At 37.1% G+C, this 12169-nt stretch overlaps 1 protein-coding gene across 2 annotated transcripts; it reads right to left on the bottom strand.

The window, feature by feature from the left end:
- Positions 1–162: 162 nt before the first annotated feature.
- On the bottom strand, positions 163–11898 carry LOC113214506 (uncharacterized). 2 transcript variants are annotated; one of them, XM_026433877.2, is made up of 6 exons: positions 11608–11898; positions 10935–11005; positions 10768–10844; positions 10596–10684; positions 10358–10507; positions 163–10276 (listed from the first exon to the last, which is right to left on the bottom strand). In XM_026433877.2, exons 2-6 carry the CDS (start codon positions 10998–11000, stop codon positions 861–863), a joined length of 9798 nt encoding a protein of 3265 aa, XP_026289662.2. In that variant the 5' UTR covers positions 11001–11005; positions 11608–11898; the 3' UTR covers positions 163–860. The 2 variants fall into 2 exon arrangements, with proteins under 2 accessions (XP_026289662.2, XP_052120391.1); XM_052264431.1 differs by lacking the exons at positions 10596–10684; positions 10768–10844; positions 10935–11005; positions 11608–11898 and having other exon boundaries at positions 10362–10498.
- Between the last annotated feature and the right edge of the window lie 271 nt (positions 11899–12169).

Raw genomic sequence — 12169 nt, 5'->3', positions numbered from 1 at the left:
CAATCACAGTTCTGGAGATCATCTTTTGTTGATGCTGATGCTGACTTGCTGTCGTGCTGATCGTCAGCATTTGCCTTATCTTGATAAAACCTATATGAAAATTACTAAAGAGCCAAGAGCTCTGTAGGGGTCAAACAATAAACTTCATAAAAAAAAAGGACATATGGGGAAACAATTTTATTTAATGTGGAGTTCACAATGCGTCCTTATGTCTAAACTACACCCTGACATTCACAATAAAACCGAATGTTTGTTGAATATATTAGGAGGTCACAGAGAAGAAAATAAAAGTTAGAAATCAAATGCAGAGGTGACAGTTTTCTTCAGTCTCATGACAAACCTAGGGAAAAGCATACACATGGCAATAATGACAATGTTGTAAATTTAATGGAAAAAATCACTGTAGTAAAACAATAAAAGAGAAACAATCATGCTATTCCTATGCAGTACATGAAATATGGAAAAATTATATTAATTCTCTCTTTCTTACAGCAAACTAAAGAAACAAAAGAGGGGTCAGTAAAAGAGAGGGGAATCTCTATTGATAAAGACTAGAAATCAGTTCGGCCTCATCAAGCTCTTTTTCCTTAAAAAATGTCAAAAGTTCTTAACGGTTATTGATCAGATTGAAAAGAAAAATAAGATCTTAAACTGCCACAATACAGTATAACATCATAACAAAAAGAATTCTACAGTATATAATACAAAATTCATATCACATTTAGTCAGGTCAAAATTGGTGTTGTTACGCACCATTAAGTGACCAAATCAGTTCAATCTCTGCTCCATTATTTACAATGCCTCAAAATCTGGAGAGGCTAAGATGAACACAGATTATCACAACAAGTACAGAAATAACTCTAAAAGAATGCTGAATTCTGAAGTACAGGATTACCAGCGGGTAAAGATACCATATGTGAAGCATAATGCTCTTGAAGGGCTAACAGATTAGGAAAACACAAACCGCAGACTGAGCAATGAGCAACACTATGACTTGTAAGTTCTTGAAAAGAGGTGGAGGATCCATTGTCTGGTGGAGAAGAACGGCTGATTGGGAAAGAGCCACCGTAAAAAGCACTATAATTGTTGTATGTTGCATATTCTTGAGGATAAGTCTGATATGTCACAGGGGGAGCATAAAAATTTGGGTTGGGGGGAGCGTAGAAATTTGGATTGGGGGGAGCATAGAAATTCGGATTGGGGTGAGCAATGTAGTAATGTTCTTGAAGACTGTACCAAGAAGGCAGGCATAGACCACAAATAGAACAGGTGTTGAGCGCTTCAGTAGTTTGGAATGGAGGTGTCCAGTGGTTGTCATTAATTGAAAAACCAGAGGTAGAAAAAGCATTGTCACTGATTCCATTCCAAGGAGGATATGCCGGAGGAACATTTAGGTCAGTTGTAGACATAGTAGCATGACTATTTTGATCACTTGGTTCTTCTCTGAATTCAGAATGAGATGGAGCATTAGAATAGTCAATACTACAGGCTTCCTTGTCACTTCTAGGAACAAAAGTCTCATTTTCATTTGACTTCATTTCCGGGTCATTATAATTAATGCAACGAACTCCATTTTCTTGAGTTAGAGTGGATACACCATTTTCCGCAGCACTGAGGGGTTCTTCGAGTGTTTTAAAAAGAGCATTTGTTTCTGCACTCTTAAGAGGAGACATGGGGGATTTTGGTTTAATGAGAAGTTGAGGCTTGTGAAGTCCATCACCTGGGGAATCATCAAGACTTTCTGAGTTATCACAGGTTTCTTCAGACTGAGCATTTGATTTCTCCTCACTTGATATCCTTTTTCTCCATGTCCCTTTACTGGCTCTGTCAGATCTCTTTGAGTTTAACTCACCACGGGAATGAGTCATGACATGATTTTTTAAGGAATGAGGATAAGAGAATCCTTTGCCACAAATGGTACAGTAATAGCTTGCTGGCTCAGCATGCATTAGAATTCGGTGTCGTTTCAAACATGAATATTTCTTGTAAGCTAAAGGACAATCAGCACACTGGAATTCCCCTTTGTTCTCGCCTGCAGAAGAGTTCTTCTCTGACTGTAGATTTTGACTATCTTCTTTTGAGGTAGATGAAGATTTTTCAATATCTTGAAGAGCTGAGGATGGACTAGATTCTGGTCCCGGCCGAGCATCCAAACTATTAGAAGAGTGGCACTGGTTCATTGGTTGCAAAACAACGGCCGTGACTGCTTCTTTTTCATGAATTTCAGAATGATGAAAAGCTAGATCATTTTTAGTTTCAAATTGAAGAGTACAAATAGGGCACTTAACTGCAGTGCGATTGCTGTGGTATCTATTTTTATGCCTTCTTAGATCAATATTTCTTCTGAAACCTTTATCACAGAGTGTGCACTTTTTCAGAATGGTTTGATCATCAGACATATCAGAACCAGAAACTTTCTCAATGTGTTTGGGCAACTGATGAAGAGAAGATTTATCAACATTCTTGTCCTCAAATAACCATTTTTTTCTATTGTGTTTAGCTTTGTGATGGGTTCTAAGACTGCGATAGTCAATAAAAATTTTCCCGCAGTATGGGCAGTTATATTTGGCAGGAGCCCCATGACTTTTGATACAGTGACGCTCCAGAAAACCCTTTGCTCCAAAATCTTTCTGGCAAACTTCACATTTCCAACCTCCTTTACGAACCCATGTTGGCTTTCGGACGGATGACATCTCTTCTTTACTAATAGAATCAGAGAAAACTTGGTGGGAAGTTCTCCTTTTTTTAACAGTCCTTTTATTGCAAACCTTCAATTTTGTCAAATTGCAATCAGGTGCTGCTGGGCTCTTATTTGTTGGCAATTTTTTGCAGGCTGTTTGCTCATTGGTACTTGCAATGGGCGAATTGAGACATTTATTCTGTTCTTCTGTTATGGAATCCTTAAGAGAATGGTCATTGACAGCATTTTGGTCATTACATCTAGTATCATTGGCCAATTGATAATTTGATGTGTCATTTTCTTCCAATGTAGATTCGCCAGGATTTTCTACACATACCTCACGAGATAAACCCATTTTATTATCATCTGATACTGTTGATAGTTTATACATCCCTGCCTTATGCTCATTATTTATCTCATCAAATTTGTGGCATGACAAAGGAAGAACAGGAGGAGACATTGCATGGTTATCAGAGCATAAATTCTGAAGAGAAGAATCCGTAAGCTGGATCTTATTGCATTGTCTCAAGTGCAGATGAAGTTGCAGAGCATCACTTTGCTCCACATTGCATATAGTACACAGAAATGGTCCATTTTTATGTATATTCGTAAGGTGACGCACCAGAGATTGGTGCTTCTTGAAGCTTTCACTGCAACAGTTACAAGTATACTGGGACTTCTTGATTTTGCTGAATGAAATGACCAGTGATCTTGAAGGTGAGAGCTCTTCTGAGCTTCCATCGGATAACCTTGGATTTTTAGTGCTTTTAACAGGGCTAATCATTTCATCTGATGAATCATTGACTATTCTCCACTTGGTTTTCTTGCGCTTCTTTGGTCGGTTTTGGCTTGCTGAGGGAATACCGTTTGACTCAATTGTACCTTCAGTATTAAGTTCCATTGAAGAACCCAAACTACTGTCCATCAGATTTGTGGAGTCACAGCTTTTAATTACTTGTTTGTCAGTAAAATTTTCACTCAAAATGTTTTCTATTCCTTGAGCTGAGGGGTTGATTATGGATTCTGAGGAAGACTTATCAGGATCTTCTGTTTTTAACAAATTGGACAGGGGAACAGAATGGAAGTCTAAACAGTGCTTTTGAAGTTTTTCAAGATATGTAAATCTTCTGGGACATGAAGGGCACTTGTGAAGAGTGCTGTGAGCTTGGTTGATATGAGACTGCAAACCACCTGAGCCAAGAAAAACTCTATTGCAGATCTTACAGGCAAAAGATGGTTTCATAGGTAAAAGCTCCTCTTTTTTAGCTTCTACAATTTCATGCTCAGATTTACTACAATTCTCTTTTTTCATGCTCTGCTTTCCAGATGAGGATGAGTTTGTAGCATTCACCGGAAGAGACTTGTTATAATCTTCAGATTTCATGCTTATTTTGTGACTTTTGGCACAATGGACTGCAAGTTTCTGCAGACGTGAGAATTGCTTTCCACATATATGACATATCAATGATAAAATTTCAGTATGAACCTCAGTTTTATGTTCATGCAAAGTATTGAAGCTTTTGAAACTTAATGGGCACTTGTCACAAATAAAGTGACGCATTTTCTTCATTTTTACATATGTTTCAAAGGGTGACAAGCCTGAATTTTCTTCTTGCTGCACTTTCTCTTTGATAAATTTAGTTTCACTATTACATCTTTGCTCTTCATGCCTCATTGCTTCTTGTAACTTACAATTATCTTTATTCTCCTCACTCTCTTTGAGCTTTGAAATTGTATTTTCCATACCGTGATTAATCTCACCATCAAAGAAACGGTCATACTGTTCTGAAGTAAATTTCTTTTCTAAAATACGTCTAGCGCAAACATGCAAACGTTCTAAGTCTCTTTGGGTGTAGAACCATAGTGGGCATTGCCGGCATGAAAATGAATAAGTTTTAGTAACTTTATGAAGTCCCTCACGACCCATCTCCCTTCTCCTGAAGCTTTTCATTTCGGGCATTATTTTTCGGTGGGGAAAACTGTTCACTCTAAAATGTGAAAGCCACTTTCTCCTTCCTACTACATTAGTAGATTTTCTCCATTTTGCTTTCATTACATCAGATGACGTTTTTACTTCCTTTGTCAGTGTGTCCTTTAAGCTAGAAAATTTATCTTGAGATGAGCTTGTTTCCAATAATTTTGTCTGCACTGTGCACACACTTGTATGTGGAATGTTTGCCACATCAGACTCAGGAGTGCTTGTTTCCAGTTGTTTTGTCTGCACTATACTATTACACAAACTTGTTTGTGGACTGTTCTTTCTATTGGATTGCGTGCTTATTTTCAATACTTTTGCCTCCACCGTACTACACACACTTTTTTCTGAAATATTTCCCATATCAGACTCATAAGTGCTTGCCTCTATTAATTTTATCTTCACTGGACTTTTACACTGACTTGTTTGTGGAATCTTTGCCTCTTTCAATAATGATGTGCCTGTTTCTGTGAATTTTATGCGCACTACATTATTACACTCACTTGTTTGCGCAATGTTTGCTACTTTAGACTTAGGTGACTTCGTTTCTGTTAATTTTACGTGTACTACGTTACTGTACACACTAGTCTGAGGATTATTTTTTAATTTTGACTCATTTACTACCTCGTCATTGTTCTCTTTCTTTGAAGCTAGATCTACAATAACCAAGTGGCATGCTTCCTCAACTTCTGCTGCTAGTTTAGATGCTTTTTCTTTAGATTGTTGCCTTGAACTGGACTCTGCAAAACCAGACTTCATAATTTTATCAGGTAATTCCTTTCGATTGCTGTTGGAGACACCGTCAGATTTAGTGTGGTTAAGTTCTTTAAGTGCACTTTCTCCTAAAGAAAATATCTCATTACATTTGTTTGTTAAAGTTTGGCTCTTTAATGCACCAGAATCAAATGAAGTTTCTTTTTCAGTAGCATCAATTGCTAACAAGTCTGTTCTTTCTGGAGAGCTTCTACTTTTTGTATCCTTTGCAAATAGTTCCTCTTTTTGCAGGGTACTATTATTTTCCAAAGCATCTTCATGAAGATTGGTAGGTGACGAACAACTTTCAAAATTAAAATCTCCATCAGAGTCTTCATCAGAGGATGACATTAATACAACGTCATAATGCTCCAGATTTGGAACAGATTGTAAAGCCTTAAAAACATCAGAATTAGAATCTTTTGGGGTCTTTTTGCTTCTTTCTTCCTTTAATTCACTAATACTAGGAGAAACATTTCTTTTTTCTTCCACTGCCTTTTTCAAAACACTGGTTAGCAGCTTAGTTTTTGATGGTGGGGCAAATGCATTCACTTTTTTTTCCTTTGCATCACCAATACTTGGAGATATTTTTAGTGTCTCTTCCACTGTCTTCTTCAAAACACTTTCCAATTGTGTACTCTTCATTGGTGGTGAAAATATTTTCACATTTTCTACCTTTGTTTCACTAATACTTGAAAAAACATTTCTTTTCTCTTCCACAGTCTTCTTCAAAACACTTTCTAACAACTTAGTCTTCACAGGTGGCGCAAATACATTCATAGTTTCTTTGGTTGGCTTTTCAGTTGGGATAAAATCATGAGTTAAAGTGTCACAAGAAAGTGAGCCAGTAGATTGGAAAGCTGGGGGCAAGTTTTCCTTACTGCATATAGATGGATTTATTGGGGGCAATTGGAAATTTGGATGAGGCTGCAAACTGCCATCACTAGCAACTACAAACATTAAAGACTGTGTAGGAGCTGAGATTTTAAGCCCTGAATCATGAGTAGTCTTAGAATTAAGATTGCTCAATGCATCAGAACATTTGGTGATGAGCTGCCTCAAACCTGCAGTTAGAATATCATCCTTTTCGCTTGAAAGAAAATCTGTGCCAGATTTTCTGCATGGTTTCTCCACTAAACTCAAAAGGTCAGCCAAAAAATCTTTCAGCCCTGTTTTGAAAATATCCTCTTCCAAAACAGTTTTAACTTGTTGTAAGGCACTTTTCTGTACTGAGGTTGGGACATCATTCAAGATTTTCTTGTACTTCAGGAGTAATTTATTCACCTCTTTAATTAAATTTCTATTCTCCACCTGAGACTCAGACTCCAAATCCAATTCATGGGGGACTGCCATTTCTAAATCCTTCCAGGCTTCACCTGCTTGCCCACATAACAAATAAAGCTCTGAGGTCATCTTAATTAAACTTGCCTTATATAATCCACCTTCTGATGACAGTACATTGAGGCTGGGGTTCGGATCTAACGTAAGAATCTTCTCATCATTATTTTTCATCAGAGATGATTTGCTTGACTCTGAAGTAACAAAGATTTCTTCCAAAGGGTTTGTTGTTGAAGAGACATTAGTTTTCCAAGGAAATGAAGTTGCTATTTGTTTGAACCCACGAGACAACATGCTCTGTTCCTTTCGGTAATGTCTCAGCTTTTTCTCAGATTCATTTGATGCTTTACCTCCCTTAGTTTCCAAAAGTTTGTTTTTAACTTCACTTGATATTTTTTCATAGGAAGTTGAAATGGTCAGAATGTTGTCTCTGCTCTTTGCTGAGTGAGAATTCTGGGAAATTAGTGAGTTTTCAGTAGCCATATTAGCAAATGATTTAGTTCTGATAGGGATGATGGGTTTATCATTTTGCACAAGTGCTTGCATGAGTGACGAGCTTGCTGCCATATCCACAGAACCAACTGATTTTACGTCAGTTTTTGTAGTGGAAAATAATTTGTTTGTATCTTCAGACAGCAATACAGTAGTTCCCAAAATATTCTGAGTTTGTGACTTAGCTTCTTTTACATATGATGAAATCATTGCACATCTTTCCTCCGATTTGCTTACTGCAGGAGAATTAGTTTCATTACAAGTTACAATTGGGCAAAATTCATTTCTTGTTGATGGGCTGTTTGCTTCAACAAGGACATGTGGCTTTCCAAAAGACTTCTGCAATTCTACATTTAAATTTGATGAAGTAGTATTACTAGGTGTCTCTTCCGGTTCATTTGATACAATTGTGGGTTCTTGAGCTTTCGGTAATTCGAGGTTGGGGACACTCGAATTTGGCAGTGGCGAAGATGCCAGGCAGTAACCAATGAGGGTGTTATCTTGTACAAGAGGAACAAGACCTGGTGGAAAAATAACTTTTCCGCTTGCTGGTAGTTTTACTTTGTCTGGACTTACAAATATATAACGATTGGTGGATATATTGGGATTGAGATTTCCTGCATTAGTACTTTGACTTTGCATTGGATTTGGCTGATCTTCTTGGATATTACCAAACGGATCTTGAGTGTCTGTTCCAGAGAGTAAATCCAATGAATTCACAGAATCTGAACATTTTGATATATTAGGGATGTCAGCAGACTTTTCAACAGTAATATTTGAAGGTGAGGAAGCAAGGGTACTAAAATTGACTTCCTTCTTTTCTCTTTCTTCTCTGTCAAGTTTGATAGGAAGAACAATGCTGTCTTTTGCTGACAGATTACTTATATCTTCATGCACAGAATCATTATGAATATGCTGTCCAACAGACGAAAGATGAGAGCTTTCCGGCTCCAAACATGAATTCAAATGTTCTTTCACAGATGAGTTCTCAGGAGCCATTAACAAAAGATTTTCGCAAACTTCGCCAAATACAGTTCTTTCTGAGCGCTTGATTAACGAGGTTTTCCGAAGCGTTTTCAAAGCTTTCTTGGCTGAAACATTCAACATAGATTTTGACAGTTTATTTCTAGTCAATATTGATTTAATTGTTTTGATCTTTGGATTAATTCTGGATGAATTAACAATTTTCCTTGGGTGTTCAGGAATAAGCTTCTCTGGATCATTGACATTGTTAGGATGATCTGTTTCCAGTTTGATATTAGATATAGAACATTCAGATTTTGTTTCAGCTTCGAGGGTGTTAGGATTATCTGATTCTAATTGACCAACACTGGGTGAAACACATTCAGCCTTCTTTTGAGCTCTAAGCTGCTTGTTGGTTAAAGCACGAATCTTGAACCAAGGCAAAGTCTGACCTTTAGGTAAGCAATATGAATGTTCTTCTATAACTGAGTAAATCCTTTTTGGTTTTAAATTTGATTTAACATCAACAATTTTAAGAAAAGTAGAAGGGGATGCACACATATGCTGAGGCACCACACTGTCACTAGACACTGTAACTTCACTGGAAACAACTACTTCACTATTCACAACAACTTCTTCAAATTGAACCATGTCAGAAGATGTTCCATGCACATCGTGTAGAGAGGAGACTTCGTCATTCAGGACGTTTTCTGTGGAAAATGGCAAGTGTCCAATTAAATCTGCATGATTATCAAAATCTTCAGCTTTATCTCTGTTGCTGTCACCATCTTCGGTTCCCTCTATTCCACTGTCTCGATCATCATTTCCATCAGTGGTATCACATGTTTCTTCTGGAGGAGCATCACAACTGGTGATAACATCCCGAATACTACAGTCTGTAGCACTTGTTATGTTCTCAAAGTTTTCTTGCGTGGGATTTTCGGCAAAATGAGAATCGTTTTCATCGTCCCAGTTAAAGAGGTTGGCTCCACCCTCAACATTCACAACAGTAAGGGTTAATCCATCCGTACCTTCCAAAGAAGGGGTAAAGAGATTGTTAGTGTCACTCTCTAAAGGGTCTTTGTCATTTATGTCAGCTTCGAGGTTGTTAGAAAGTAATTCAGCAGTAAATGTTTCTGTATCTGTAACAAACTCAGAATCTCCTGCATCATTCTCAATTTCATACAGTTCATTTTCTTCGCCAAAAAAATTGTCGTCAGCAGAAACCGTCTCATCAGAGGACACACTGCCAAAACCAGTGCATTGATCCTCGAGGTCAGACATATTTCCATCACTAGAAAAAGTATGTTTCGCTGAAGATTTAGTACCTTCAGTTTGAGTAACAGAATCTTCAGAACTGTTTGATTGAATGTTTGTCACAAAATTGTTCAAGATATTTTGTAAATTTTCAGAGGTGGGTTCACTATGAACTTTCTTTTTTGGACGTAAGGTTTTGTTTTTGATTGGCACAGTGTGTGACTTTTTCCTTTGCCACTTGACTTTCTTCTTCTTGCGACGTCTAAATTTGTGTCTAGGTAATAGTGGTCGTTTGGTGGTATCCTTTGTTTGATTATTACTAGGCAGCTTGTAAAATATTCCATCATCCATTTCAAGACCTAACTTAGACCACTCTTCAGATAAGTGCAGAATTACATGATCCATTGCTATTCTTCTTGAACCTACAACTTCAGCACATTTCAAGCACTGAATCATGCTTTCACATGTTCTCAGATGGTCTTGTAGTTCTATGGAATTGGAAAAAACGTTCTCGCAATCACCACAAGTAAACACCTTATTCATGTCACACTTCTGAAGATGCGTCAGTAATGAACTGGTGGTTGCAAATGATGAACTACAACGACTACATTCAATATCACCAATGTAATGACATTGCAAATGATAAAGAAGATCCAAGAGTGACAGGTATCCAACTGGACACTCTGGACATGATAGCAAAGGACGTACTTCTTTTTCATTCTTCTTTCTATTAGCTTCCTTGCATTTATGGATGTGTTTAAGAAGTGCAGGCAAATGTGCGGAAAGGACAGGGCACCATGGACAAATGAGCATTCCACCTGAAACATAACAATTTATCTGAAATCTTGGTAACATCATTTTTGGTAATTCTTTGGCACAAAATACCCGTCAAAACTTACTGACTGTATCACGTAGTTGTTCAACATTTTGAGTCAAATATACCAGCGTACCAGGAACAAAAATGGAGAACTTGCCACACAGTATAAAATGCTTGGAAAGGTGAGTTGTAGATGAGAATGTCAGCTGACACTTGAGGCAACTGAGGCCGTCTGGAAGATTATTAGATTAGCAAAGTCATGAAAGTCTTAAATATGAAATACAGGTGAGAAAACATTAGAATATTTAAGTGCTACTCACTCCTTAGTAAGATTCTCTGTTCGAGTTCTTTGCTGATTCTTTCTCTATGATTAATGAAGAACTTTGAACACAGAGCTCTAGATGATGACCTGAAAAAAATAAGGATAAGAGTTTTATTTTTTAAAAACTGGTCGGACATAAATAGCACCAAGTCAAAAATTAGATCACACACTTCTCATAATCTTCCGATGAAAATCCCAGAAAATCATTGTCATTTGGGCTATGTTGATGTGATTTTGGAATAATTTCCTAAACAAACTCAAACAAGTTTAAAGACTGTTCTCTTAAAAAATATTTAAAAAAGAAACCTTGGAAAAGGAGAAGATGGACTTTACTTACAGAGTTGAGAAATGGTACATTGTGTAGACTTGTTTTCCTTGACAACTGTTTTTCTGGACTTGCCATAGTACCTACAGAGGGGATTCAAAATAAATATGAATTGTAATTAACATGAAAGCTACCAAAAACTTTACGAGTAGAAAAGTGTGTTAAGAGACTAAAATGTGCTGTTTTCTTCGGGTTTGTAAAAAGAGTTTTAATTAGTGTCATCTCAAAGTTTGAAATGGTAAAACATTGTGAAATGGAAGATTAGATTTTTATACACTTCTAGTTACATGTTATAAAGAATAAAACAGGAAAATAAAATAAATAAGGCTTTGAAATCTTCATTTGACGCAGCCGCCAAGACCAGTAAATTTATCATTTTCTAAGATAATACATGAAGTGAAAAACAAATTGTTGAATTGATTAAAAAGAGGTTTACAATGACAATAGCCTCAAACATACTGTTCTATGCAAGATACAAGTTTAAAACTAGAACTTGAATTTTAAGAACTACAGTATGCAGAGCCCTAGCACTAGGTGGTCCCTTATTGGACGGTCACTGACCTATCGTGGTTTTAATCATCGTTATGAAAGCTTCAAGTACGAATGGAAAGCAGCAAAAATAAGTAAGAAATAGTATAAAAAGGTATTTTGAATAATAAAAAGTGTCTCAGACAAGGCACCTAACCTGTTACTACGAAACCATTGTGGGAGAGCCGCTATTCTTCGGCATCTAACAAGTCAGATTAATTATTGACCCATTGAGATTCTGCGCATTGCGTATGCTTATTACGGCACACCAGAATTGCCGAACGCAGCAAAATGCACGAAGAATTGGTACCGGTTGAATTTGAACTCAGATTCAGTTCAGGCAGAACATCAAAACACAACTCTCACGGCCACGCAAATGCCAACGTAACTACAGTACATTCATAGAGACCGTGATGGTCCTTATCCGGTTCCGGACCCGCTTTCGAGTAATTTTAAGAAAAAGAAAACCACGTGTAACGTACACAAAATTATTACGGAAAGGAAATCTCGTTTATTTGATTTCACATTTTACGCTTAGAAGAGCCTTATACATTGAAGCATCTCTTCTAACAGTCACCTACATCGACATAAAAAGGCGAATCTCCATTCGTCGAATTTCCATGTGTCGTCAGCAAGTGCCAGGACGCGCTATTAAAAACCGTATAAATTTATAACATATTTGCATTTAGATGTTACTTTTAAATAACAAGACAAATCGA

Source organism: Frankliniella occidentalis, unplaced genomic scaffold (assembly GCF_000697945.3).
Source record: "Frankliniella occidentalis isolate FOCC.00 unplaced genomic scaffold, Focc_3.1 Scaffold19, whole genome shotgun sequence".
Taxonomy (NCBI): domain Eukaryota; kingdom Metazoa; phylum Arthropoda; class Insecta; order Thysanoptera; family Thripidae; genus Frankliniella; species Frankliniella occidentalis.
This window is presented reverse-complemented; position numbering and strand designations above follow the sequence as displayed.

What these genes read in the sequence shown, in the direction of transcription:
- LOC113214506 (XM_026433877.2), bottom strand. Translation starts at nt 11,000, where the DNA reads ATGGCAAGTCCAGAAAAACAGTTGTCAAGGAAAACAAGTCTACACAAT. An exon ending in ATGTACCATTTCTCAACTCT is followed by an intron (nt 10,845 to 10,934) that starts GTAAGTAAAGTC and finishes GAGTTTGTTTAG; the next exon opens with GAAATTATTCCAAAATCACA. An exon ending in ACAACTACGTGATACAGTCA is followed by an intron (nt 10,277 to 10,357) that starts GTAAGTTTTGAC and finishes GTTATGTTTCAG; the next exon opens with GTGGAATGCTCATTTGTCCA.